Raw genomic sequence first — 27,244 nt, 5'->3', positions numbered from 1 at the left:
TGCGTTTCCAGAATCTTCTCTCCTTCCACTATCTTTGAGGAAACAAGAGAAGTAGGCAGAGCAGTGAGGCAGAAAACATTTGCAATCAGCAAAAGCATCCAATGGCAGACTTCTGGATGTCAAGCGTTCAGACTAAAAACAGAAATGGGTATCGATAGGCTAAATTGAGTAAACAGGATACAAGAAGATTCTTCCACAATGCTTGACGCGTAAAAGAATGCCTGTTGAACCCATTGTGTCATCAGTCACATGCCAGGCAGACATCTAAAGAAAACGATTTAGTCTATCCTTCTAAACTTAGCAATCGTATGTATACATCAACATGCATATCTAAATTCTTAATACTCATAGGACTATGGTCCTGAAAAACCATAGTTAAGTTTTGAACCTTAATATAGTTCAAAACTACGGCAGTGAATGGTGGGTACAAGTCCCAGTTTTGCTGCTTACCAGTTACAGATTACATGATCTTGGGCAAGTCATTTACAACGTCAAAAAATCTCAATTTTCTTACAGGGAAGGTCGTTGATACCTCTAAACAGCATTCTGTTCTAACTTGTTTCTCTTTGTGGCACACTTAGTGCCTCCGGCTTCTCTTACTTCAGTTTTGGTTTCCTGCTTCCCAGCTGGGCCAGCTCCATTTTTCTGCAAAATGGGCAAACCTGTCTAAAGTAAAAATAAAATAAGCTTTTAAAAAAATCACAATGTCAATCTCTAAGTGAGTCATATGTCACAAGACATTTTAGCATAATGGTAAAGAGCATGATGGCTGAGTCCTAAGGCGTTTGATACTTGGCAGACCTGGATTCCAGTTCTGATGCTGACAGCTACCAGCCATGTGATCTTGGACAATTTACTTAACCTCACTATGCTTGGTTTTCTCATTTGTACCTCCCTGTGGTGAGGTTTAAGTGACATCAGACATATACAACGCTTAGCACAGGGCCTGGCACACAAAGAGGGAGCAATTGATATCAGTTATTATTCTCTTGGCAAGCATGATCTCTAAATTAGTTTCCCCAGATGAAGGTGACATAGATTCATGACGTTTATTAAAGTTTGGAAGAGTCCCATATGCTAGTCCTTTAATTCCATTCATCCTCCAGTGAAAATCTCCATCTGGATAGCAATTTACACTTCCAGATCCACTTTCACAAATACTGCGTTTTAACCTCTAACTTTTAGTCTTTTTCTTTTTTATATGCCACACAGCATTATCCCAAGCCCCAATTTTTACACACAAAAAGATGACAAAAATCAAAGAAAATGGAGTATTGGCTATTAGTTACCATCAAACTTAAGCAAATACTCCTAAACATTTAATGAATTAATTAGCTGTTTTTTTCCCTCGGTAAGACTAGTATAGAGGATCATTATTTTCGCTTTATAAATATTTTATTAACGTGTTAATTCAACATGAATTATGCCAACATGAAATTAACATGCAGGGCTAGAGACCCGCAGAGATATATTATCTCTTCTACTTTGAGAGAAGAGAGTACTAAGTGCGCTAAGGGCCAATGTCAGTTCAAACGGAAAATGCTTGCTCACCAGCCACCCCTAATTGTACCCCTGCTGAGTACAATTATTCCTACATAACACTATTTGCTCCTACTGTGTGCCCTGCAGAGACAGGAGAGCTGAAGCTGCATCAAACAATTCCTAAACGTAAAGGAATGTTTCCTAGTTGTGGAAGAAAAGACAAAAGAACAACACCAGACAATACATAATCACATGCTACACTATTCAGGACAGACTGTGAATGCCCGCAGGTAGAGGTTTTCAAAAATGCTAGGCACCTGGAGTTCTAAATAAATCCTTTCCTCTGCATCCAATATGTAAAAGAGACACAAGAGGATTGAAGAAGTGGAGAGTCCCTCCCCCGTGGCCTTCTGGTGGCAGAGATCACAGGTTTTAAAACTGCCAGGACTTGAGAGATGGGTGAGGTTTGCAGGACACAGGTGGGGGGGGGGGGGGGCGAAGGCATTCCAGCTAGGAGGAAGAGTAAAGGCAAAGGCAAGGTGGAAATTCAAAGTGAGAAGTTCTGTGCCATCCTGATGAGCAACTAGTGAGAAGGTAGTGAATAGGTGGTAAAAGGCTCCCACACGGATGCTTCTGTTTCCCAGCTTGAACTGATTTTTTAATATTTTAAGCCTGGTGAAATAGTTAACAGACTCCCTCAACCAGGGCAGATGGGAAACTTAAGGTTAACGGTGTGCAGTCAATGAAGGTGTCGTGTCCTTATTCTTTGTTTCAGAATCATTTCAAGTAGTTGTCAGAGGTAACGGCTTCCGACACGCCCGCAACGTGGACAGGGTTCTCTGCAGCTTCAAGATCAATGAGTCAGTGACGCTCAGTAAGTTCTCGTGGAGTTTGGGGGGTTTCTACCACCTGCTTCGCCTGCTTCGGGGAAGGGCTCCCCAGCCCCATCTTCTAGCAAGGTCACACACAGGAAACTACAGAGAAGGGTCTTCCCTGCTAGAAAGGCCACCAGCAAGGGCATAGCTAGCCGCTGCGGCACCCTTGCTCCCATCAGGAGAGGCAGCAGGCACTTGTTTTCCAGTCCACCAGCATTTGTACCAAGTTCAAAACTCTTGGGCTTCCCTGGTGGCGCAGTGATTGAGAGTCCGCCTGCCGCTGCAGGGGACACGGGTTCGTGCCCCGGTCCGGGAAGATCCCACATGCCGCAGAGCGTCTGGGCCCGTGAGCCATGGCCACTGAGCCTGCGCGTCCGGAGCCTGTGCTCCGCAACGGGAGAGGCCGCAGCAGTGAGAGGCCCGGGTACCGCAAAAACAAACAAAACAAACAAAAAAACCTCTCAGCTGTCAGTGCAGGCCCTGGCTGCTTAGGGCTTACAAAGCTTCATGTTCCTTAACAAGGTATTCGGGACTCTCAAGCACAAGAGGAAAAAATAAATGGTCTAAATTTATTAATTCTGAGTAAACTAAAGGCCAAACTGTTCGACTTGCATGTGTAGATTCTGGAAGTTTGTTCAATCTGGATGTTTCTTGCTTTGGAGTCGCCAAAAAACTCTCATCAGGGTGAATACCTGACCTGAAATACAGGCATATGGAAGTAAAACTAAGTGCATTTCATGGGAAAAAAATGAATTGTCATAACATTGGCACTTTCACAAGACATTTGTAGCAGGCAAGTTCTTAATTTAAAGACGTGTGTGATTCAGATCGCTGTCCAGGAAAGATGGGGGAGACAGATTATGGAAAGACAAATGCCAGGAGCCCTGGTTATTATTTACATCTGGCATTCATCACACAGATAATTATTGGTTCAGTATCTGCAGCGATAAACAGTAATAACATACTGTATTTTCTGTAGTGCTATGACATTTTAAATACCACACATCTTTTTGCCACAACTGCCCTGGGAGGTAGAAAGAGCAAAGAGGAAGGAAAGGATACTCAAGCTTATTGACTAACCATTCACGCTAGTTTGGTCCTCCTGATAGCATTACGGAGTAGGTACTATACCATTTTTAAAAAGGAAGAATTGAAGGGTATGCCTTTTCCCCTCTATAGCATCTTGAAACCCACTTCAATATTTAAACAGAGGTATGCAATGGCATCTTTACAAACATCTGGAATTCCTGAATTTGGAATAATTCCAAAGATTTGAAACAGTCAGTTATTTTTTATTGATACTTGGAAATGCCCTCACGTATCCAAAAAGTACATGCTATTTGAAAACATCTTGAAGTATCCCCAAGAAGTCACAGTGTGAAAGTTGGACATGCACCCTCTAGAGTCCTTCCTTTTTTTCCCCTTTAATTTGTGATGTCATTCAAGTCCGCCTTCCCTCTCTCCTTAACCAGAATCTTAAATCTAAGATCAGAAACTCCTGAGGATTAAACTCAAAAGACATCAACACCTTCCAAAGAAGGCTTCCCAGACAAGCAAGCCTTTGGACCCAACCCCTCTCTGAACATGAATGGACATGGGGTGTAGCGTTGCCATTCCTTGAAAGGTTACGCAGAGATGCTATATTAAGATAACAAAAAAATACAAATTTACTATGGATTCGTAGAGTGACATATTGAATGCATATTTTCCAGCTTCTCCATGAAATTTTATTTCTTGGGAAACTAGCTTCTCTTCCTTTCCTAATACAAACTTGCAAACACCCGCACAGGCTCTCCACCTGATTCATAATCAAAAAGGAATAAAGGCCTCTGGGGTAGGGATTTAGCTTAAACCACAAACCTAATTGTGCCTCCAACACAAGTGCTGACAGTTTGGAGAAAAGAAAAGCAGTGACTCAACAACATTATATGCTGCAAGTAACACTCCTGAACTCAAACAAATAGTTATTAAAAATATTCTAGCTAAGGGGAAAATATTGGAATTTGAAAAAAAATTGTCATTCATTTATTAATTCATCTGTTCTTTTACATTCAGTAAATAATATGAACAAGAAACTGTGGAGGACAGAAAAGATAAATAAATTTTAAAATGCAACATATTCAATTCTACATTTTTCTACCAACCTTATGAATGTAAGTATCTCATTGAGTTGTCCCCATAAAATAAAATAAATTTAGATTCTTTTACTTTTCCCATTCTCCTTTCCCACTTCTACATCCAAGTTTTAAATTATCTGTTTTAATTTTTATAGCATATATTTCCTCTTTCAAGATTTTTTCCTAAATACTGCATTACACTTTATAACAAAAAAAGAGAACAGAAGTGCCCTTATCAACCATAATAAGTCCAATTGCAGGCCGGATAATGAAGCTATGGCTGTTATAAGCCTTGGAGTCTTCAACAAATAAAGTATTATTTGTAGCAGATTATATAAAGAAAAACAGTTAAATAAAAAATAACAAATTGAAAAGACTATGTACAGCCTTTAATATTATTGCACTAAGACACAAATAAAACACCAACATATTAATACCAAAATGTTGAAGTTGTTTAAATATATTCTTAGATGATAAATATAACCAGAAAATAAAAAGCATAGGTTAATACCTATGTCTCTCCTGCTTTCCTTGCCTTTGCTTAAAAAGAAAGTAAACAAATCAACCACTTAGGAATCTAAAACAATTTCTGGACTTGTTTCTGGTCAATATAATAGATTCAAAATTCTGCATAAAATATGATTTTAAAAATTGTGACATGTGGCCTTGCTCAAGGGAATGAGGAGGAAACCCCCAGGCACAGGAGACAAAAAGTGAATGCAAAATCTAAGCAGTAAGCAAAGCTCTGGGGGCTCTGGGCCTGAGGGGTCTTCAGGCTGTGATCTTGCTACTAATATAGATACAGGGCACCAGCAAGACAAGCAGGCAAAAGCAGAGCCCCCTGTAGAAATCAGGCTCCGAGGGCTGTACCAGACATTGAATGGGGACAGGGAAAGCTGCTCAGTGATTCAAGGAAGCAGGCAGGGGAATAAAGGTAAGATGTTTTACCAGCTGCATAATAGAGAAGCACCAGGTCAGGAAACTGTTTTACCAGCCGCATAATACAGAAGCCCCAAGTCAGAAAACTAACTCCAATATAAGTCTGTGGCCATCCAGATCCCCGTGGCCCTGGCAGAGGCAGTATACATCCAGTCCAACCTACACCACTCCTGAAGCCATAACCCCCCCTGAAGATGGGCTCACAGCACCAAATGATAAATCATATGATAAGAGATGAAAGAAAACAGAGAGCAAGCAAGAAGGCTAAAGAGCAATTTGAAAGAGGATGTAAAATAAACACAGTTAAAGTGTCTAAAAACAAGAAAATAAGTCAAATAAACAGTCTACACCTTACACCTAAAGGGACTAGAAAAATAAGAACAAACAAAACCCAAAGTTACTAGAAGGAAAAATAAATAAAGATCAGAGTGTAAATAAAACAGAATTAAAAAACAGTAGAAAAGATCAATGAAACTAAGAGCTGTTTCTTTGAAAAGATTGACAAAATTGATAAACCTTTAGCCAAACTCATCAAGAAAAAAAGAGAGAAGATCCAAATAAATAAAATCAGAAATGAAAGAGAAGTTACAACCGACACCAGAGAAATACAAAGGATCATAAGAGATTACCATTGGATTGGCCAAAAAGTGTCTTCGGTTTTCTAAGAAAAGATAAAAGACACATTTTTCATTTTCACCAAGAATTTTATTGAACAACTTTATTCACCCTTTTGTTCCACTACCTTCTGCCATTTTTCAGGCAACTTCATAATTCCATCTTCCCAAAACTTTTTACCTTTTTAAGCAAAGAACTGGTCCAGTTGCCTTTTACAGTCTTCCAGGGAAGAAATTTTTTCCATTAAGAGAACTTTTTAAAGACTGAAATAAATGGAAATATGAAGGTGCAATGTCTGGTGAATATGGCAGATGAATCAGAACTTCCCAGCCAACCTGTAACATTTTTTGCCTGGTCATCAAAGAAACATGCAGTCTTGCGTTATCCTGATGGAGGATTGTGAGTTTTCTTTTGACTAATTCTGGACACTTTTCGTTGAGTGCCACTTTCAGTTGGTCTAATTGAGAGCAGTACTTGTTGGAATTAATCATTTGGTTTTCTAGAAGGAGCTCATAATAGAGGACTCCTTTCCAATGCCACCATATACACAGCATCACCTTTTTGGATGAAGATCAGCCTTTGTTGTGGTTGGTGGTGGTTTATTTCACTTGCTCTACGATCTCTTCCATTCCACATTGTTGTACAGTATCCACTTTTCATCACCCATCACAATTTGTTTTAAAAATGGAATGTTTTCATTACGTTTCAATAGAGAATCGCATGTGGAAATATAGTCAAGAAGGTTTTTTTCCACTTAACTTATGTGGAACACAAACATCAAAGTGATTAACATAAATAACCAAGCTGATGCAAATGATTTTCAACACTTGATTTGGATATTTTGAGTATGTCTGCTATCTCCCACGTAATATAATGTTGATTGTTCTCAATTATTGTTTCAATTTGATTGCTATCAACTTCAACTGGTCTACCCGACTGTGAAGCATCGTCCAGTGAGAAATCCCCAGCATGAGACTTCTCAAACCACTTTTGACACGTTCGATCAGTCACAGCACCTTCTCCATATGCTGCACAAATCTTTTTTTGTGTTTCAGTTGTGTTTTTACCTTGCTTGAAATAATAAAGCATAATATACCAAAATTGTTGCTTTTTTTCTTCCATCTTCAATATTCAAATGGCTACACAAAAATTCACCAATTTTGATAGTCTTTTTTTAAACGCACGCTGATATGACTGCCATCACATACAATCTAACAAAACTGTTTTGAATGAAGTTAAAGGCAACTAAGTGCTACTAGAGACATCTTACAGAAATAATCAAACAAACCTTTTGGCCCACCCAATACAAACAATTATATGACAATAAAATGGACAACCCAGAAGAAATGGATAAATTCCTAGAAATGTGCAATCTCCCAAGACTGAATCAGGAAGAAATAGAAAATATGAACAGGCTAATAATGACCAGTAATGAAAGTCAATCATTACTTTAAAAAACTTTCAACAAATGAAAGTCTAGAACCAGACAATTTCACGGGGAAATCCTACCAAACTTCAAAGAAGAGTTAACATCTATCCTTCTCAAACTGTTCCAAAAAAAAAAAAAATGAAGAGGAATCCTCCTGAACTCATTCTACGAAGCCAACATCACTCTAATAACAAAACCAGACAAAGATACCACAAAAAATAATTACAAGTCAATATCACTGATGAACATAAATGCAAAAATCCTCAACAAAATATTAGCAAACTGAATTGAACAATACATTAGAAGGCTCATACACCATGATCAAGTACGATTTATCCCAGGAACACAAGGATGGTTCTGTATCCACAAATCAATCAACATAATACACCACATTAACAAATTGAAGAATAAAAACCATATGATAATTTCAATAGATTCAGAAAAAGCTTTTGACAAAATCCAACGTCCTTTTATGGTAAAAATTCTCCAGAAAATGGGCGTAGAAGGAACATACCTCAACATAATAAAGGCCATGTATGACAATCCCATAGGCAACATCATAATCAATGGTGAAAAGCTAAAAGCATTTTCTGTAAGATCAGGAACAAGACAAGGATGCCACTCTTGCCACTTTTATTCAACATGGAATTGGAAGTCCTAGCCACAACACTCAGAAAAGAAAAAGAAATAAAAGGAATCCAAATTGGAAAGGAAGAAGTAAAACTGTCACTGTTTGCACATGATATCGTTCTATACATAGAAAATTCTAGGGACACTACCAAAAACCATTTGAACTGAAATGAGTTCAGTAAGGTGGTAGAATACAAAAGTAATATGCAGAAATTGTTGCATTTCTAAATACTAATTATGAACTATCAGAAAGAGAAATTAAGAAAACAATCACATTTACAATTGTATCAAAAAGAATAAAATACCTAGGAATAAATCTGATCAAAGAGGAAAAAGATTTGTATTCTGAAAATTGTGAGATTGATGAAATAAATTCAAGATGACAAAATAAATGGAAAGATATTTGGTGCTCATGGATTGGAAGAATCAATATTGTTAAAATGACTATACTACCCAAGGCAATCTACAGATTCAGTGAAATCCCCATCAAAACACCAATGGCATTTATCACAGAACTAGAACAAATAACTCTAAAATTTGTATGGAAACCCAAAAGACCCCAAATAGCCAAAGCAATCTTGAGAAAGAAGAACAAAGCTAGAGTTGTCACACTCCTTGATTTCAAGCTATACTACAAAGTTACTGTAATCAAAACAATATGGTACTGGCATGAAAACAAACACATAGATCAATGGAACAGAATAGAGAGCCTAGAAATAAATCCATGCTTATATGGTCAATTAATCTACAACAAAGCAAGCAAGAATATACAATGAGAAATAACAGCCTCTTCAATAAGTGGTATTTGGAAAACTGTACTGCTGTGTGCAATAGAATCAATGTGGACTACTTTCTTATACTATATGCAAAAGTAAACTCAAAAATGGATTAAAGACTTAAATGTAAGGTCTGAAACCATAAAACTAGAAGGAAGCATAAGCAGTACTCTCCTTGACATCTGTCTGAGCAATATTTTTTTGGACCTGTCTCATCACACAAGGGAAACAAAAGCAAAAATAAACAAATACACCAACCTAAAAGCTCTTACACAGCAAAGGAAACTATCAGCTAAAGGAAGGGCCACCTATTGAGTGGGAGAAGATATTTGTAAACTATATATCTGATAAGGGGTTAATATTCAAAATATATGAGGAACTCATAAAACTCAACATCAAAAACAATAAACAGCCCAATTAAAAAATGGGCAGAGAATCTATACAGACATATTTCCAAAGAAGACATACAGATGGCCAACAGGCACATGAAAAGATGCTGAACATCACTAATCATCAGAGAAATGCAAATCAAAACCACAAGGAGTTACTACCTCACACCTGTCAGAATGGCTATCATCAAGAGAAAAAGTGCTGGCAAGGATGGGGAGAAAAGGGAACCCTTGTGCAATGTTGGTGGGAATGTAAATTGGTGCAGCCACTGTGGAAGACAGTATGGAGGTTCCTCAAAAACTTAAAAATAGAACTGCTATATGATCTAGCAATTTCACTTCTGAGTATTTACCTGAAGAAAACAAAAACATTAATTTGAAAAGATACATGCACGCCAATGTTCATTGTGGCATTATTTACAATAGCCAAGATGTAGAAGCAACAAACAACCAAAACAAAATGAAAACTGATTTCTAGATGCAGAGAAAAGAATGGGTGGTTGCCAGAGAGGAGGGAGGTTGGAAGGGGAGTGAAATAAGTGAAGGGAGTTAAGAAATACAAACCTCCAATTATAAAATAAATAGTCCACAGGGATTTAATATACTGCAGAAGGAATATGATTAATAATATTGTAATGACTTTGTGTGGGGACAGATGGATACTAGATTTATCACGGTGCTCATTTCATAGTGTATGAAAATGTCAAATTACTGTGTAGTACATCTGAAACATAATATTGTACATCAACTAATTTCAATTAAAAAATGAAATAAAGTGTGTGAAGAAATCAAACAGACCAAAAGGGAAGAACATTCAACAAAGGCACATTGGCAGAGAACCTAGTGTAAATTTTAGAGCTGAAGAAGTTTATTCACTGAAATACAACTTAATGGATAGACTAAGCAGTGTGATTAGACACAGATGAAGATGAAATGCATGAACTGGAAGAGAGACATGAGAAAATCATACCCCTCAACTAAAGCACCAGACCCAGATTTTTTCATCTAAGTTTTACCAGACTTTAAGGGACAGATGACTCATATCTGATACATACTCTTCCAGAGAAAAGAAATAGAGAAAAAGTGTTTTAATTCATTTTATGAAAATTATATAATCTTGATTTTTAAAAAAACTGGACAAGACACTAGTAATAGAAAATATTTGAAATCAATTTCTTTGATGACAAACATAAATAAAATATTGGTAAACAAAATCCAGCAATGTATTTAAAAAGGACCAGGATAAGTAAGATAATCTTAAAGAATGAGGGGGAATTTGCCTCTCACATAGCAAAATTTTTTGATGCCAAGAAGACATTAAAGTTCATTATCCATTCCAAATTTTTAAAATATATACTTTTAGAAAACTAGGAGTAGGTTAAGACTTTTTTAACATAAGAAAAAATACATATAGATATTTAAATTCAAAACTCAACATCATTTTATAGTAAATCACTAAATAGAGATATTAACTTTACAGTTAGGAAGAAAAAAGCAGGACAACTCATTTCACCATTATTATTTAACATTAATCTGGAAGTTCTAGCAGTACTGTCCAATAGAACTTTCTGTGATAATGAAAATGTTCTAAAATGTAGCCAATATGGTAGCCACAGCCACATGTGGCTTATTGGGGACTTGAAGAGTGACTAGTGCAGTTGAGGAACTGAATTTTTAAATTCATTTAATTTTAATTAACTTGAATGTCAATAGCCACCTATGGATAGTGACTACTGTATTAGACAATGCTATAGGTATTACAGTGATGCAAGAAAACTAATGAGAGATATAAGTACAGGAAACGGGAGCCAAACATTATTACTTTAAAATGATGGTTGTGTCGTCCTGCAAAACAAAAAGAGAATCAACAGACTACTACACTAATAAGAAGGTTATTAAACTGGATGATTTCAAAATAAATACCTCCCTTATAATAATCAATAGCTTTGCCATAATCTAGCAATGACCAAACATCACAGGAAAAATACAGTAGCAACATATAAAATCTGGTAAGAACTAATTTAACCAAATTTGTAGAGACATAGAGGAAGAAAATTACACAACTCTGTGAGGGAAATGAAGAAAATGTAAGTCAGTACAGAGGCAGTATAGACTCATGGCATAGAACATATACTGGAACCACCCAGGAAAAGAACCCTGTTTCTGTCTTAAAGCTTTGTGACCATGGCAAGTTACAGTATTTAACATCTCCAAGCCTCAATTTCTCTATCTGTAAAATGAGTATGGAAATAATAGCACCTCTGTGGTGGACTGTTATGATGTTTCAGTGTGAGAATTAGGGCTCAGAACAGGGCCAAGCATTCAGTAAGCAGTCGATCAATGTTGGCTGCTAATATTAATTTATTATTGTCATTATCACTATTATTCAATGGAGCAGCAATTGAGGATTGCAAAGATACCAGTTGTCTTCAAATTAATATTTACTTTTACTACAATCCCAATGAAAAGTCCAATGGGACTTTTGAAGTTAACAAAATAATTCTAAAGTGTATATATGGAAGAATAAACATTTAAGAATAGCCAAGAAAAATGTGGAAACTTGCCCTAGCTGATTTTAAGATGTATAAAAAAGCTGCAATAATTTAAACAGTGTATGACTGGTGCCACAAAAGGCAAACCTAACATTAGAACAGGAAAAATGAAGTCCATAAAAAGAACCAAGCACTTCTGTGAATTTAGTATAAAATAAAATGACCTTTCTTATCGGTGGGAAAAGAGTGGATTATTCAAAAATGGTATTGAGACAACTGGCTAACCTCTTGGAAAAATGATTCAGTTCAATTTTTATCTCACACCTTACATCTAAACAAATTCCAGATGAAAAACTTAAACGTGAACATGAAATTATAGAAGTTTTAGAAGGAAACAAAAATAAATATTTACATAATTTTCCAGTGGGGAAAGACTTTTTAAGCATAACTCTGAAAGGAGATACCATGAAGGAAAATTTGAATGGTTTGAGTACATGTTTTTGAATTCTTTAAACCTCCCCCCCTCCAAAAAATCTAAAGGGAAACAGAAAACATGCTAAATTATTTGTAAGACATAGAACAAACAAAGGGTCAATAACTTTAATATGTAGACAGCTCTTAAAATCAGTAGAAAAGGTGAGCACGTCGATGGGTAAAAGATATGAAAAGGAAATTTACAAGAAAAATAATGGCAAATAAGCATGTGGAAAATGTTCACTGTAATCAAGGAAACGCAAATTAAAATAATCTATCAAACTGGCAAAGACTAACAAAAATTACAATTCCCAATATTGGCAAAAATATAGAGTAAGAAGTGTTTTCATTCATCATTGGTGAGAGAGACCATTGAATCTTTTGGAATTTTTTTTTTTTTTTTTTTTTTTGGCTGCTTGGTTCCCCAACCAGGGATTGAACCCAAACCGCCCAACTCCTCCTCCGGCAGTGAAAGCCTGAAATCCTAACCACTAGACCACCAGGGAACTCCCCAGGAAGACCATTCTTAAGATGAATCAACTGCTTTTATACATTTTTTGACCCAGAATTTCAATTTCAACTTCATCAAAAGGAAATGATTGAGAATGTTAAAGACTCAGCTACAAGATGTTCATCATAATATTGCTTATGATGGCAAAAAGAAAAAAGGAGACAGAGAGGAGGGAGGGAGGAGGGAGGAAGGAATGAATTTGGGATGGAAGCAAGAAAGGGAGGGAGGGAGAGGAAGGAAAGAAAGTAAACAAATGGAAACATTTAAATGGTAACATAAATGCTTAACGATAGTTAATTTGTTATATAAATTATACTTTACCCTTAAATAATTAATACTGGGGGAAAGACGAATAATTACTTATGTGCGAAAGATGTTAATGATACTGCTTCATATGTTAAAAATAAGTTACAAAACAGTGCCTTGATGCTACTCCTGTTTTAGACACATTTATATGCAGAGAGAGAGAGAAACGTGAAAGACACACAGCCAAACGTTAACAGTAGTTACCTCTGAATGAGACCACTATTAGTTTTTACTTTCTTCTTTCTGTTCATCTAAGTTTTCTATGATCATATGTCCCTTCCGTCATAAGAAAAAAAAAAAAAACCACAACCATTATTTAAATTTTAACTTTAAAATTCTTGTTAATTATTTAGGCCAAGCACGCATCTTAAGTTTAGCATTTGGTTGGTTCTCCAGTCACCAGGCTGAACTCACTCCTGGCCAAGAAAATATCTTGGAAACCTTCACACAAACTTTATTTATTCTGGATGCACTTTTTCCTACTCCAGTATTCGGTGTATCGTGCCAAGAAAAGATCCACTTTCAATTGGAAATCCACTTGTAGAGACATTAGAATGCTAAAAAGGAGACGCTGGGGTAGGAGCTGACAAATGATCCATTTTAATGAACAGTAAATAAAAACTGAATGTTTTTACTAATACAATAATGAAAAACATGCTAGACTATCCTGGCGTTGCATGGAGAATAATGAGGTATGACTATAAACAAAGGAAACTGATTTTTAACAAACTTACTAAAATTCAATTGAAAGGCCATGTGACAAATCAGTTTCCTGGTTTTATAGGCACATTTCTTTTCTGATGCAAAATTTTGTTTCTCAGCTTGATCTTCAGTCTTATTCACAAGGCATGGCTCTGGTTTACTTTTGGTTCACTCTCAAAGCGTAAAACGTTGCCCCCTTTGAAGATATTTTTTTCAAACTGAACATTAGTCATGAAAGCAGCTGGAACAGTTCCAAAGAGGGGCTCACTTCCCAAGGGGGTGAGAGACAATGCTCACTCCAATGTAGGATTTCCATTGTGTTTGTTTTTAAAAATCTGTCCAGTTATCCAGAAACTATACTTTATCTTAGAAAACATCTGGTCCTCGGGGGCTGTGGGCCCCTTAAGGAGATCATTGAAGTGCACCTATGGTGGCAGATGGGGAGGAGGGCAGAGGGAAGGAGAACACAAACTTCCCAAACAAAAGCCTATTGTTTCCTTTCTCACTGGTTAGAGTGTTGCATCTATGGGTGAAAAAGGTACTTAGTGCAATTTGGATGCATTCGTAGGGGTTTGATGTCATATGAAGATGATAGAAGGTCACTTTGTGCAACTCAGAATGAAGAGATCTAAAGGAGCATCTCATCTCATGATTCTTAATCAGAATCCCCCAGGAGCTTCATCCAAGTGATAGCAGCCACTGATTGCTGAGCACCTACCCCGTTCTGTTCCTGAACTAGTTCATTTCATCCTCACAGCAGTCCAGTGAGGGAGGAGTTATTTCTATCCCCATTTTGCTGACAAGGGAACTGAAACTCAGAGATGAAGTGCCCAAGGTCACCCAGATGGCCAGAGGTGGAAGCAGTTTGGACCCCAGGAAGTCTACTCCAGAGGCTTTTGCCCGCTTCTCTAACATTGCTTCCTAAACACAGATCCCCACGGGTCCCTGGGTCCCCTGATCCTGAAGGCCCACATCACTCTGATGTGTGCCTGATTTGGAGGCCCTGATTTTCACTGCTCCCCCTCATAGTATAGACAGGAAACCTCAGCTCAGAGAGGTTTAGCTATTTGCCCAAGGCCACAGAGCATGTTAGAGAGTCAAGACTTAAACTCTGGTTCAAGAAAAAAAGCCCTGGACCAGGGAACAAAGAGCCCAGGCTTTAGAAAGTCAGTATATGCAGCTGACTGTGTGATCACAGGGAAGCCACCTCTTCTGGTTCCCCAAATGGTCCTTCTTTCTTCAACTTCACAGGCTTTTCATGTATCTGCCCATGTTTCCCTTTTGCCCCTGCTTTCAGAGGGAGTTTAGGTTTCACCCAGTTGCTTCTGAAGTGGCTCCTGCCAAGACTGTGTTAGTCCATGTTTTTATCTTTCAGATCCAGACAAAAATATAGATAAGTGGAAATTTACTGCACTTTTTCTTGGTCAGATAAAAACCCCAGGAATCTGGGATGGGGTGGGGATAAAAGAGAAGTTGCCACCAAAAGTAACTAAGTGGTAAAGATTTTCATTCAGGGGCAAAAGAGCTTCTTCCAAGGGCAAGTTGACGCAGTCCAAAGTTAACTGCAGCAGTGCCTGGTAGACAGTCAAACTTGACTTTGCCCCTGTTCTCCCAAGTGTGCAATTGCTTCCAAATGAAAATTGTAAGCTGCCTGTGGACTCTGGCACACAGTGGTCTTCTTTGAAGCATTGTTGGAGGAGAGATTTGCTTGTGAACTTCCCTGAAACTGCTGTTATCCCAGCCCTGTTGTCCTGATAGAGGAAGTTGGCACCCCTTCTATTCTGCACCAGATGACTGGACTTTTGTGATGATGCCTTTCCCCATGCCATACTGCTCCTTTGTCACTTCAGTAGGATGGTGGAAGAAAAAGTGGTTAACATAGAGATGGGCTAGACTCGTGGGAACCCCAGGCAGGCTAATAACCTATGTCCCCTTCAAACTGACATTGTTTAAATATTTGCTCAACATTCATTTAGAGGAAAAGTTGGGTGTTGCTGAGGGAAAGGAAGAGAGTGCTACTGATATATCTCTGCTCCATGCAATTTAGCTCCGTCTTCTAACCTGCATACCACAGCAACTTAGTGGCGTCCACTGTTACTCAAGTGTGTGCCTGGGGTCTCCTTCCCACCGCTTCTCTAAGATTCTGTATAGGTTTGTGTTCTTTAAGAACAGTCAGCATTTGCCATAGTTCATGGCCATGATCCTGTGCAAGGCTTTAGCCATTTCAGTAGACTTGCCACTCAATCCCAATTCCAAAGGTAAACCCTTCCAAACCTAATTGTGCACAGCTGAAAGACTTCGTATGTCAGGAGACACATACCTTGTGCATGAATCCTGAATTGTCTTCAACCAAGTGAAAACAAAGCTTTAAAAAATATATTTCTTCTTAGCAAATTACAGCTGCTTCAAGGGCACCACTTTTCTGACCTCAAGCTCACAAATTTTTTAAAAGTTGATGCTTTGCTTAGAAGATAATTTGTAAGTTTTATAAATGTCAACAGTCAAGAATTTTTTGCTCTAGATTTATTGAGAGGAAGAAATATTTTGCAAGAGCCCCGAGCCCCATTATCTTCATTCGGTTTTCTTGCAACACCTAAATCTGTCCCTATTAACTTTGGATAGAGATGATGCCAAATACCACAACATTATGCGTAGTATGATTCCAATCATGTGAAAAATAATATGCATAGAAAAAATTCTGAAATAGCGTTAACAATGTTTATTACTGGAAGTTAGGATTACCAAGGATTTTCATTCTTTTTATTTTTTTTATAAACTTTATTTATTTTTGGCTGTGGGGGGTCTTTGTTCCTGCATGCAGGCTTTCTCTAGTTGCAGCGAGTGGGGGCTACTCTTCGTTGTGTTGCTCGGGCTTCTCATTGCAGTAGCTTCTCTTGTTGCAGAGCACGGGCTCTAGGCTCATGGGCTTCAGTAGTTGTGCCATGTGGGCTCAGTAGTTGTGGTGCATGGGCTTAGTTGCTCTGCAGCGTGTGGGATCTTCCCGGACCAGGGCTCGAACCTGTGTCCCCTGCATTGGCAGGCGGATTCTTAACTACTGCGCCACCAGGGATATACGTCCCTGTATTTCTCAGACTTCTCACACTCACTGTGTATTACTTTTATAATTACTGAAAATAGCAGTAAATATGAACAGAAAGCAGTTTATATCCTGAGAAGTCAAACTAGCTGTGCTAAAGACCAGTTCTAAAAGCTGGTGGGTCCAGAGCCACAGAAGTCAAGGCTTATGCAGGACTGGGGAATGTGTAAGCCCCCAAAAGACAATCTAGAGACCAGCAGGGCTGCTGGCTCCCATCCCTGCTCTCCTCTGGGAGTGCACTCATGGTCCCTCACCTTTTACTTCTGGGGCCATGATGTAATCTTGGTCCTCGTGTACACAATGTTCAAGTTAACTGACTTATCTTTTTCTAAGACTGCACTCAGCTCTTTGTCCTATACTGGTATTTGTAGGTGAGGTGCTCTGACTCTACAGCCTTCCCACCCACGTCAGCTCGGAGCCTCAACAGCAATCTAAGTCCCACTTATGGAGTGTCCCACTTATGGAGTGCCCCCATTTCAGTTGTAAAGCTCCATCCAGCAGAATGGCTCAGGTGCCACCTACCACTAGGCAAACCTGGACCCATCAAAGCATGCATGGAAGAATTTGCTAAGAAACACTCTCTTCCTTACTCCAGCCACGTGTCTTCCAATGGCCCTCAAGTTGATACTCCCTCTCCCTCCTCTGCTCATAATCTTTTAACACCTCTGAACCTTTCTGGACATTCTACCAGAATTCTCGGGGTTGGGCTGTGAACCACCCAGAACTATCTACAGAACTCTCTACAATGGGCCAAAGAAAGGTGTAAAGCCATGGTAGACATTATACCAGGATTTCTAACCTTGGCACTATCGACATTTCGGACCAGACAATTTTTTGTTGAAGGGGAGAGGGATGCCTTGTGCGTTGTAGGATACTTAGCATCATCCCTGATCTCTACTCACTAGATGCCAATAGCCCTCCTCCCCCAGTTTGACAACCAAAACTGTCTCAACCATTGCCTTTTATCCCCTGAAGGACAAAACTGCCCCCATTTGAGGATCACTGCATGACATACACACCCAGAGAATCTATTAGGATAGATGACTCTCTTCTTGTCACGCCTACACCATGTAGCCCTCACACAACCCAGTAGATAAGTTCTGCAAGACCTACTCAGTTTATACACACCTTCACATCTTGTGTTTTACAGGTGCCTCAGGCAATGAGCCCAGAAGTACCCACACTTTAGCAGTAATAGTTGACGTTTGTCAAGCGCTTATTAAGTGTTGAGCATTTAATCATATCATCTCATTAAATGTGCTGAATATGAAATGAGTATTATTCCATCTTATAGGTGAGAACTCTGGGTTATGGAGAGGGTTACATAGCCAGTAGGTAGCAAGCTGTGATGGGACTCCAGGGCCCAGGCTCTTAATGTGCTCATGGTTCCTGCTCTAATCTGCCCCAGAGAACATGGAGGGAAACTAAAAGGCTATCCTGGACACCTACACACACAGGAGCTGGGGAAATAATCATGTATAGCCCAGGGAACTTACCTGGAGCCTGTTGACCAAGCTCATCACCTGATCTCATAGCAACTAGCCAGTGAGGGCTTCCAAAGAAACCTTGCAACAACTTCAGGCTAGCGAATGGATAGATAGGTGTGGGTCATGCCTGAGGAAAACGATGGTGGCCAGCTTGGTTCCGCCATATTAAAGGCACCCCTCTGGCTTCAGCTGGGACTGAGAGGACATTATGGTGGACGTGTATGTTCTGAGGATTGTTCCCAGCTTGGCCTCACCCACCTGTGCTTCACTACCGGCTCTTCCCATTCTGTGCTGACTCTTGTTTCTCGTTGCTCTGACCTCAGAACCACTGTTCAGCCTTTCCAAGTAGAAGCCACCCTCTCCACTTTCAAAATCTCTGCTTTGTCCCCTTACGTAGAGTTTAAGGTCTTCTAGCAAGAGAATCCATAGGCTTCTGATCTCAGCCATCTATGAAAACCTTCCAGCCTAGGGGCTGACACATAGTACATGCCTAATAAATGTTAACTTCTTTCTACTCTAAGCCATGGGATCCCACTTAGCTTTGCAGTAAGACCCCCATGTTTGTGAATTTTCATTGCAGGAGTCCCAGTAGAGCAATCGACCACCTCCTTTCTGGCTAGGACCCCAGAAAGCTCAAGCCAAGTTGAATTTCATCAACTTGGAGTCCTGCTGAGTACCATTTTATTTCAGGTTTCTGCACAGTATTTTAGAAGTTGAGCTTTTTAAAAAGCTGGTTACTGTTCAAGTAGGTGAAAAGGTAGAAACATTCAGTCTAACTCTAGCTTGTCTGTTCTGTCTTAATTCAGAGACACATTCCCCAACCAGCTGATAATTTGGTGCTGAACAGTTATACTTGGCTCAGGGATGCCACAAAAATCTCCCTAGACTCAGGGGAGATGGGGAGAAAGAGCAGGGTGAGCTCATTCAGTCCCTAACCTCCACTATTTTGTCACAGTAGGAATGTAAACTCTTCTTTGGAGCTTACATCAGCTTTGGGAGGGTTTCAACAAGCTCCCTTAGATAAGACTAAGGGCTATTTTTCTTGTCCTTTTGGACAGAAATAAATATTTATATCAAGAAAGGATTGCCAAGACTTGGAAAGGATTTCAGTTATTTAATCAGCCCTGTGAAAGGATCCACTGCGATTGGTGTTTGAATTAGCTAATAAATTTTAATCCTGGTTTTATCCCAAATCCATTAGACAGTTATGAACTGCAGGGAAGAATTCTGGAACTTCTTCACCAGTCTGAAAAGAATTACATTGATCCAAGATCAAAACCTGGGAATGTACACATTTGAATGTATGGTTCTGGAACATGGGTTCATTACAGTAGGTCAGGGTCTCTCAGAAGACAGCAGAACCTTATCACAGAGCTTCTCAACCCTGGTTGCCTCTCGTGGAAGACAAGCCTCCTACTGCTATCCAACCTCACCCGTGGAGAATCTTGATCGTTTGCCTCCGAAACTGCCAGACTCAGTTCCTGGTATACTTCAGGCTACATCATAAAACTAGCTGTGAGATTATGACAATATAAAATGGCTAACTAGTTTAAATTATATCTGTAAAAAAATTTAAAAAATAACTAGCTGGGTTGACCATGGGCAAGTCATTTCAACAAAACCTGGGTTCAGGGCTTCTCTGGTGGTGCAGTGGTTGAGAATCTGCCTGCTAATGCAGGGGACACGGGTTCGGGCCCTGGTCTGGGAGGATCCCACATGCTGTGGAGCAACTAGGCCCATGAGCCACAACTACTGAGCCTGCGCATCTGGAGCCTGTGCTCCGCAACAAGAGAGGCCGCGATAGTGAGAGGCCCGCGCACTGCGATGAAGAGTGGCCCCCGCTTGCCGCAACTAGAGAAAGCCCTCGCACAGGAATGAAGACCCAACACAGCAAAAATAAATTAACTCCTACCCCCAACATCTTCTTAAAAAAAAACCTGGGTTCGATTTCCAGCTCTTTTATTAGTGTGCAACACTAACTCAATTAACCAACTTCTCTGAGCCTCAGTTTCCCAAATTGTAAATTAATAATAATAATAATGTCAGATGAGACCATGGGTATATAGTGTTACACAAAATCAGTATAGAATAAATATAGATACATATAGATGTATGTGTAGATATAGATGTATGTGTGTGTACGTGTAGATATAATATGCCTGTGTGTATGTACATATGTACACATACACACACATTCACTAAAACATTTCATTTTCCCAGGAATTCCTAATGAGATCACACTCCTTCTTGGATGGGACTCAAACCCAGCCAAAACTCAGACTGGGATTTGAACCCACAATCCCTGACTTAGGAGGGGACTTGAATGTCTTTTAATTGAAACTGCTCACCTGGTGTCAGGACTTACTGAAGCTGAGGTTCTTTTGTCTCGTCGCAGAAAGAATTCAGCGTGAGGCAAAGTGGCAGGCAAAGAGTGAGTTTATTAGCACTGGGGGCTTGTGAGAGACACAGGCGGGCAGGCACCATTATCTTGTTACATCTGCTTGACTTCGTGTAACAAGATTCAGACTCCATATCTGTTGTCTTGTGTTTTAACTTTCAGGGTTTGTGCCTTGAATGTGCCTGGTCTTCCTTCAAGATAGTGTAGATTGTTGCTAGGTTACTGGATTCTTTTCTTGAGTGGTCAGTAGCTTACAACAGTCTCCCAGACTTCCTTAAAATTCCCTTTCTATCTTCAATCCCCTAGTGGGATTTCTAACTAACTATTTAATTATTCTCTTCTATCCCTATCACTAATGCCTAAAAAGGTGTTTGACAGAACAATGTAATCAAGCAATTAGACATTTTGAAATGTTAAATTTTCAGTTCCTCTGATTTTAAACCACACATTCATTGTCTGTTTCAAAGGCTTGGATACCCGTGTAATAATGTGGAGTAACGTTTACTAAATGTTAATTAAGTGCCCAGTAACATACTTACACGCACTTTCTCTCACTCCCCACACAACCCCACACAATGATGTCATCATGTTCACAGCCGAGGAACTTGTCCCCAGTCACACACTAGTAAGAGGACCTGGGATATGAACCTGCATCTGTTTGACTCTGGAGTCTACCAGGCCCTATGCCCCTTGTACTCATCCTCAGGGATGCTCCAGATCACAAGCCTGGGTGTCTGGTGTTTCGGTACAAGGACACTCATTGATCCCCAGATCCTGATTTAAATCAAGCTGTGTTCGATTATCAGACTCTTGTAACACAGATGCTTTGGATTCACCTATGTCGTAGGTATACACTGAATTCAGAACTACCTTTGGCAAAAGGCAAGGAAATTTACATTTATAGATCATCTAAAAATTCCCTGAAGGTCTAGTTTCGAACTCCCGCCCCTCCCTAGTTTCCTCCCAGCTCCCGGCGTCCATTTTCCTCGCCCACCCACGAGCAGTGTAATGGCCACCGGTGGACAGAGGGCTAAGGCCCTCCAGAGGATGATGGCCCCATAAATGTCACCACGCCACTGGCTTTGGCAGAGGTGGCCATGAGGTTGGCATGGCCCCCGAGCCAAACGTGGCCCAGCCGAGGAGGAAGGCTTTGGGCCCTGCTTCCCAAGTGGACGTTCCAGGAAAGAGTCAGATGATCAAAGTTATGGAAACCAAATGGCCCTCCTTTGTTTAGAGAGAAAGAGGGAAAAAAAAGTCACTCATTTTTGTGGTAAAGTGGAACACACTCCAAACCAAACAATCCCTCTCAGACCCGAAAATGCCAGCTCCCCAGAGCAGGCCCACAGCCTGGGAGCCTGATGAACTGATGGGAGGCCGTGTCGAGCTGGTGCTACGGCCTCGACCACGTCTCCTCCGTCCTCCCAGCGAGGGTCTCATCTGCTTTGCTCCAGAAATAGCTGGTCTCCCAGGCAGGAAAGGAAAATGAAAGGAGGGGGGAAGTGAGAAGCGGTCCACCTGACCTAGGCTGACCGAGCCAACCTTGGGCTCTCCCTCCCTTTCCTGTTGCCATGTAGGGAGGAGAGGAGCTGCTCAGAGAGAGCCCGGGAGGGAGCCTGGGCCGCGGTGCGTGGCTGCGGTGCGCCCCCTTCAGCTCCCCGCGCAGAATGCAGTCAGGAGTCACGAGGCCTCCTGTGGCCGCGCCGTGGCCGGCCTGTGACTCCGTGGGCAGGCTCCGTGGGCAGGGATCTGCACTCCCAAGTATTACTAGAGCATTTGCAGCACCAAGAGAAAGTAAATATAGGTTGTCATCAGCCACGCCTGTCCCGAGTTTGGTTTATCCTCTAATACGAGCCTTTCCTGGAACAGGGAGGTGCTTGGTCAGAATACTGGAGAATCCACTTCTAGTCCTGGCTTTGCCTCTGACACGCTGTGCAATCAGGGGTTACTGTGGCCTCTCTGAGCCTCCATCTTGCATCTGGAAAATGAGCCCAGTGAGCCCTGCCTTGCCTTGGTTCGTAAGCTTGTAGTGAGAGGAGATCAAGCGTGCCTCTCACCAAGAGGTGGCGGCCAGGGCTTCCCTGGCGGCGCAGTGGTTGAAAGTCCGCCTGCTGATGCAGGGGACATGGGTTCGTGCCCTGGTCCGGGAAGATCCCACATGCCGCGGAGCGGCTGGGCCCGTGAGCCATGGCCGCTGAGCCTGCGCGTCCAGAGCCTGTGCTCCACAATGGGAGAGGCCACAACAGTGAGAGGCCTGCGTACCGCAAAAAAAAAAAAAAGACGTGGCGGCCAGACTGCCCCGGTGCTGATCCAAGCTCCCCTGTGTAACGCTGGGCAAGTGTCTCCACCTATGTCTGTTAAATGAAGGGAATAACATCCTTCCCTGATAGCACTGCTAGAAGGTTACACTAGATTACGTGATGTGTACGATGTACTTAGAGAGCACCGACACACATGCCCCAGCTAGTCTCACTGTCGTTATTGCCATCATAGATGGGAAAACATCTTGAAGATAATAATGCTCGGTTCAGGTGCTGTGTGATCCGCCACTGTCCTCATAAGCTTCATAATTGTACTCAACATACCCTCACTATTCTGGCAACATTCCATACTCTGCCAGTACTCGTTCTAAATATGAGGGGAACCTCCAGTAGCTTCCTGTTACATTTAGGAAAAGTCCCAAAAGCCCCACCATGACCTACAAGGCCTTGGTCATCTGGTCCTGCTGCCTTTTCTAGCTTCATTTTGAGCCACTGTCTCACTGAAATTCAACAGCCTTGTCAGCCTTCTGTTAGCTCCCGGAAGACCTGGGCTCCTTCCTGCTCCAGGATCTGTGCAGCTCCAGCGCTCTCCCACCCCATCTCCTCTCCACCCAGCCTTAGGTCTCAGCTCACAGAGCCTTTCCTCAGGGAAATGTTTCCTGACTTCCCATGTGAGAGTAAGCCCCCTGCTTTTCCTTCTTTGTGCTCATCACAATTTAATTAAATAGTAATTTGTGTAATAACAGCATTTTTTCTGCTTTGTTGTGCTTCCTCATGAACTCTCTTCCTCAAGAACTCCTATTCACCCGTCAAAACCCAATGTTCATGTTATTTCTTATGCAAAGCCCTCCCTCATTTTCTGTGTTCACCTCACTCAAACAGGGGTACTCATTCTTATTAGAATTCTAAATGAAGTTTTGATGTAGTAGGTGGCATTTGCCTGGAGGGCCTAAGAGTGCCTGCATTTTGTTCTGCTAATTATCCCTTCTCCTTAGGCTACACACCCAAGGAATAACAGGAAATAAATGCCACTTATTATTAGCTAAGTTCAATTTCTGATGTCCCCAGGGCATAAGGCCTGCCCACATTCCCTAAATCCAATAGATAACTAAAACAGTGGCCATTAAACAAACAAAAAAAAGTGCAGTGCTTCATTTGTTGTGTTCACTTCCAGGCCTAGCACAATGCCTGGCACATGGTAGACATTCAAGAGAATATGTTTTTTAATAAAAATGAATATGTTTAAATAAGCAACAAGGATATGTTGTACAGCACAGGGAAATATAGCCATTATTTTGTAATAACTTTAAATGGAGTATAATATATAAAAATATTGAATCACTATGTCACACACCTGAAATTAATATAGTATGGTAAATCCACTCTCCTTCAATTAAAAAAAACAGTCTTGTACTAAAGACTAAGATTAAAAAATGCAATATTTTTACTTCTTCAAAAAACACTGAATGTGTTTAATAACTATCTCCCCTGCAATGTCATGAAAAGCAAAGACTGTGTTTCTCTTCTCAAAGCCTATGTCTCTAGCTCATAGTAGGCCTTGAATAAATATTTGTTGAGTGAATGAGTGAATGACCTGAAATAACCTCCCTAACTTTTCACCACTTGAAGTTCTCCCTAGACATCAGGGGAGACTGTAATTGGCCATCCTCTTCATCCTCCCTCCATGGAGAGACAGTGCTTAGAACTCAGATGTGTCCTCCAACTCCCATCCCATGTGGCTCTGGTCCTTAAATCCAGGCATGCAGGGTTTGAGGCTCCCTAATCTCCACTCAGGGAAGTGTTTAGTGTCCCACATTCAAATGTCATTAGACACATCAGTTTCATATCAAGTGCCAACAACAGCATGGCATCCTTCCATTACATTTGGAAAGGCTTCCTTTCTGTCTTCCAGGTATTTGTATTCACAGCTTGATTAAAGGAACACATATTATTCATCTTCATATCACCTACAGGTCCTACCACAATCTTTTGAACAGAGCATGCACCCAGTAAATGTTGAGTCATGAAGGAATGACTACCATATGCTGAGTATAGTAACTTCTCAGCCCTGCTTCTGGCCCCAGAATCTGGGACACAGTGAAGTTTTTAAGGAGTTCAAGATTAAAATTGCTTAAGCTTTTCCCCAGACATCCATTAGGATAAGAAAAAGAACTCCCCCACCTCCAGATTCCCCCCACTCTAATCCATCTTTCACAGCTACATTTGCTAAAACTTCCAAAATCGTCACTTCAAGTTTTTCTCCAAAAACCTCCAAAGTTCTTTTCATAGCCAATTATAGGCCTAGGTCCAAATCCCTCAATCTTAACTCGAAGAACTTGGAGCACACAATTTCCTATACTGATCTTTTCAAATCCTCCTTACGTCCTACCCTGGGGCAACCCTTTTGTTTGCTCTGTCTTTGCTTATGCCATTCCTCCCACCAAGAATGCCTCTTCCCCATCTCTCCGCTGAAGCACAGCTCATGTTTTGTATTCCCTGTGACCTCATCGTGTCACCCACCTAAAGGAAGCTACTCTGTCTTCTGAAGCCAAACCATATTTTGGCTTAGCTACTTGTATCTGTCAGCAAACTTTTTTTTAATTGAGATATAATTGACCTATAACATTATATTACTCTCAGGTGTACAACATAATGATTCAATATTTGTATATATTGTGAAAAGATCACCACAATAAATCTAGTTAACATCCATCACCACACATAGTTATAATTTTTTTCATATGATAAGAACTTTTAAGATTTATGCTTAGAAACTTCCAAATCATGCTGTACATTACATCCCCATGACTTATTTATTTTATACCTGGAAGTTTGTACCTTTTGACCATCTCACCCATTTCACGCACGCCACCCTCGGCCCCTGCCCCTGGCAACTACCAATCTGTTCTCTGTATCTATGAGTTGTGTTTTTTCTCTTTTTTAGATTCCACATACAAGTGAGATTATACGGTGTTTGTCTTTCACAGTCTGACTTGTTTTACTTAGCATAATGCCATCAAGGTCTATCCAAGTTGTCACAAATGGCAAGATTTCCACTTTTTATGGCTAAATAGTATTCCATTCTACATATATATGCCCTATTTTCTTTACCCATTCATCTGTAGATGGACACTTAGGTTGCTTCCCTGTCTTGGCTAGTGTAAACAATGCTGAGTCAGCAAACTTTTCCCATGAATATGGCTTCTGTCTCAAACTAGACTTAGACCTGAAGCTCCCCGAGTATCAGTCTAATACCTTCTCATTTCCCCTCAGGGATGCCTGGTCTATGGTAAGAACTCACCCTCTATTTGCTCACTGCTTGACTCCACTGGACATACAGGATCAGAGACTAGTGGTATTCAGGCAGAAGACCTTGAGTTCACTTTAGTGGATTTTACAGCTTAAGATGAGTTTATATTTCAAAACATTACTGCTTTTCTAGTGTCTCCCAGGACTTGGTTGATGGTCTGTAGGAAGCACTGAATATGAAATTATAAACTTGCCTCACTCCTCTTAATCCAGTGACTTCCTTTTTACAGATGAGAAGCCCTTCACTGTGGAAGATACTTATTTGCTGTGTCCAGCGCCTATCTTAAAGGAAGTTGGCATGTAAGTTTCCACCAGCAACTAAACCCCACAGCCAGGGAGGAGAAAGGAGGTAGAGGGGACAAAAGGAGGAGAAAGAGTCTCTCTTCATTGTCATTATGGAGCCTTTCTCTAGACTCCTCCACATAATGATAATGGTGCCGATGCTTTGCAGTGAGCCAGACACCAGGGTAAACGTTTCCCAAAGGGCGCCTCCCTTTATCCTCCCAAGAGCCCCATGAACCAGACACATACCATCCCAGTTTTACAGATGTGAAATCTGTAGCTGAGAGAATTTAAGTAGCTTGCCCGAAGGTCACACAGCAGGAAGTGAAAGAGTATGGGTTCAAAACAAGGTCGGTCTGGCTTAATCACAGCTACATTTCTAGAAAGCTCTCATGCTTCCCAAAGCACTCTCATATCATAACCTCACCCTGTCATCATAATCGCCCTTCTAGATGATTATATCCTTTCTTAGAGATAAAGAAACTCAGAAAGGAAGCTCGAAAAGGATAAGTGGGTCCAGGACTGGTTCAAGACCCTACGTTCAGACCCCTCTGAGGCCACCTTCAGTGTTCCTTCCTCTCTCTCTCCAGAGCACCATGTATTCAGCCAGGTGGCCCGAGGTTCCCTGAACTAATTTATGGAGAAAATCTTGCAATGGTGCAGTGATAGTAAATGC

General features: G+C 40.6%; 1 protein-coding gene across 6 annotated transcripts in view; it reads left to right on the top strand.

The window, feature by feature from the left end:
• ANTXR1 (ANTXR cell adhesion molecule 1) overlaps nucleotides 1-27,244 on the top strand; it is a 293,533-nt gene that overhangs the window by 89,130 nt on the left and 177,159 nt on the right. For all 6 annotated transcript variants that reach the window (XR_014017420.1, XM_081253940.1, XM_081253943.1 and 3 more), the window contains exons 10-11: nucleotides 2,258-2,356; nucleotides 26,517-26,586. Coding sequence is in view for 5 of the 6 variants with exons in the window: in XM_081253940.1 (XP_081110066.1) it covers nucleotides 2,258-2,356; nucleotides 26,517-26,586 (169 nt within the window). In the remaining variant the exon portion in view is untranslated. The remainder of the gene's footprint in view (nucleotides 1-2,257; nucleotides 2,357-26,516; nucleotides 26,587-27,244) is intronic.

Source organism: Mesoplodon bidens (genome assembly GCF_964165515.1).
Source record: "Mesoplodon bidens genome assembly, chromosome: 14".
NCBI lineage: Eukaryota > Metazoa > Chordata > Mammalia > Artiodactyla > Ziphiidae > Mesoplodon > Mesoplodon bidens.
This window is presented reverse-complemented; position numbering and strand designations above follow the sequence as displayed.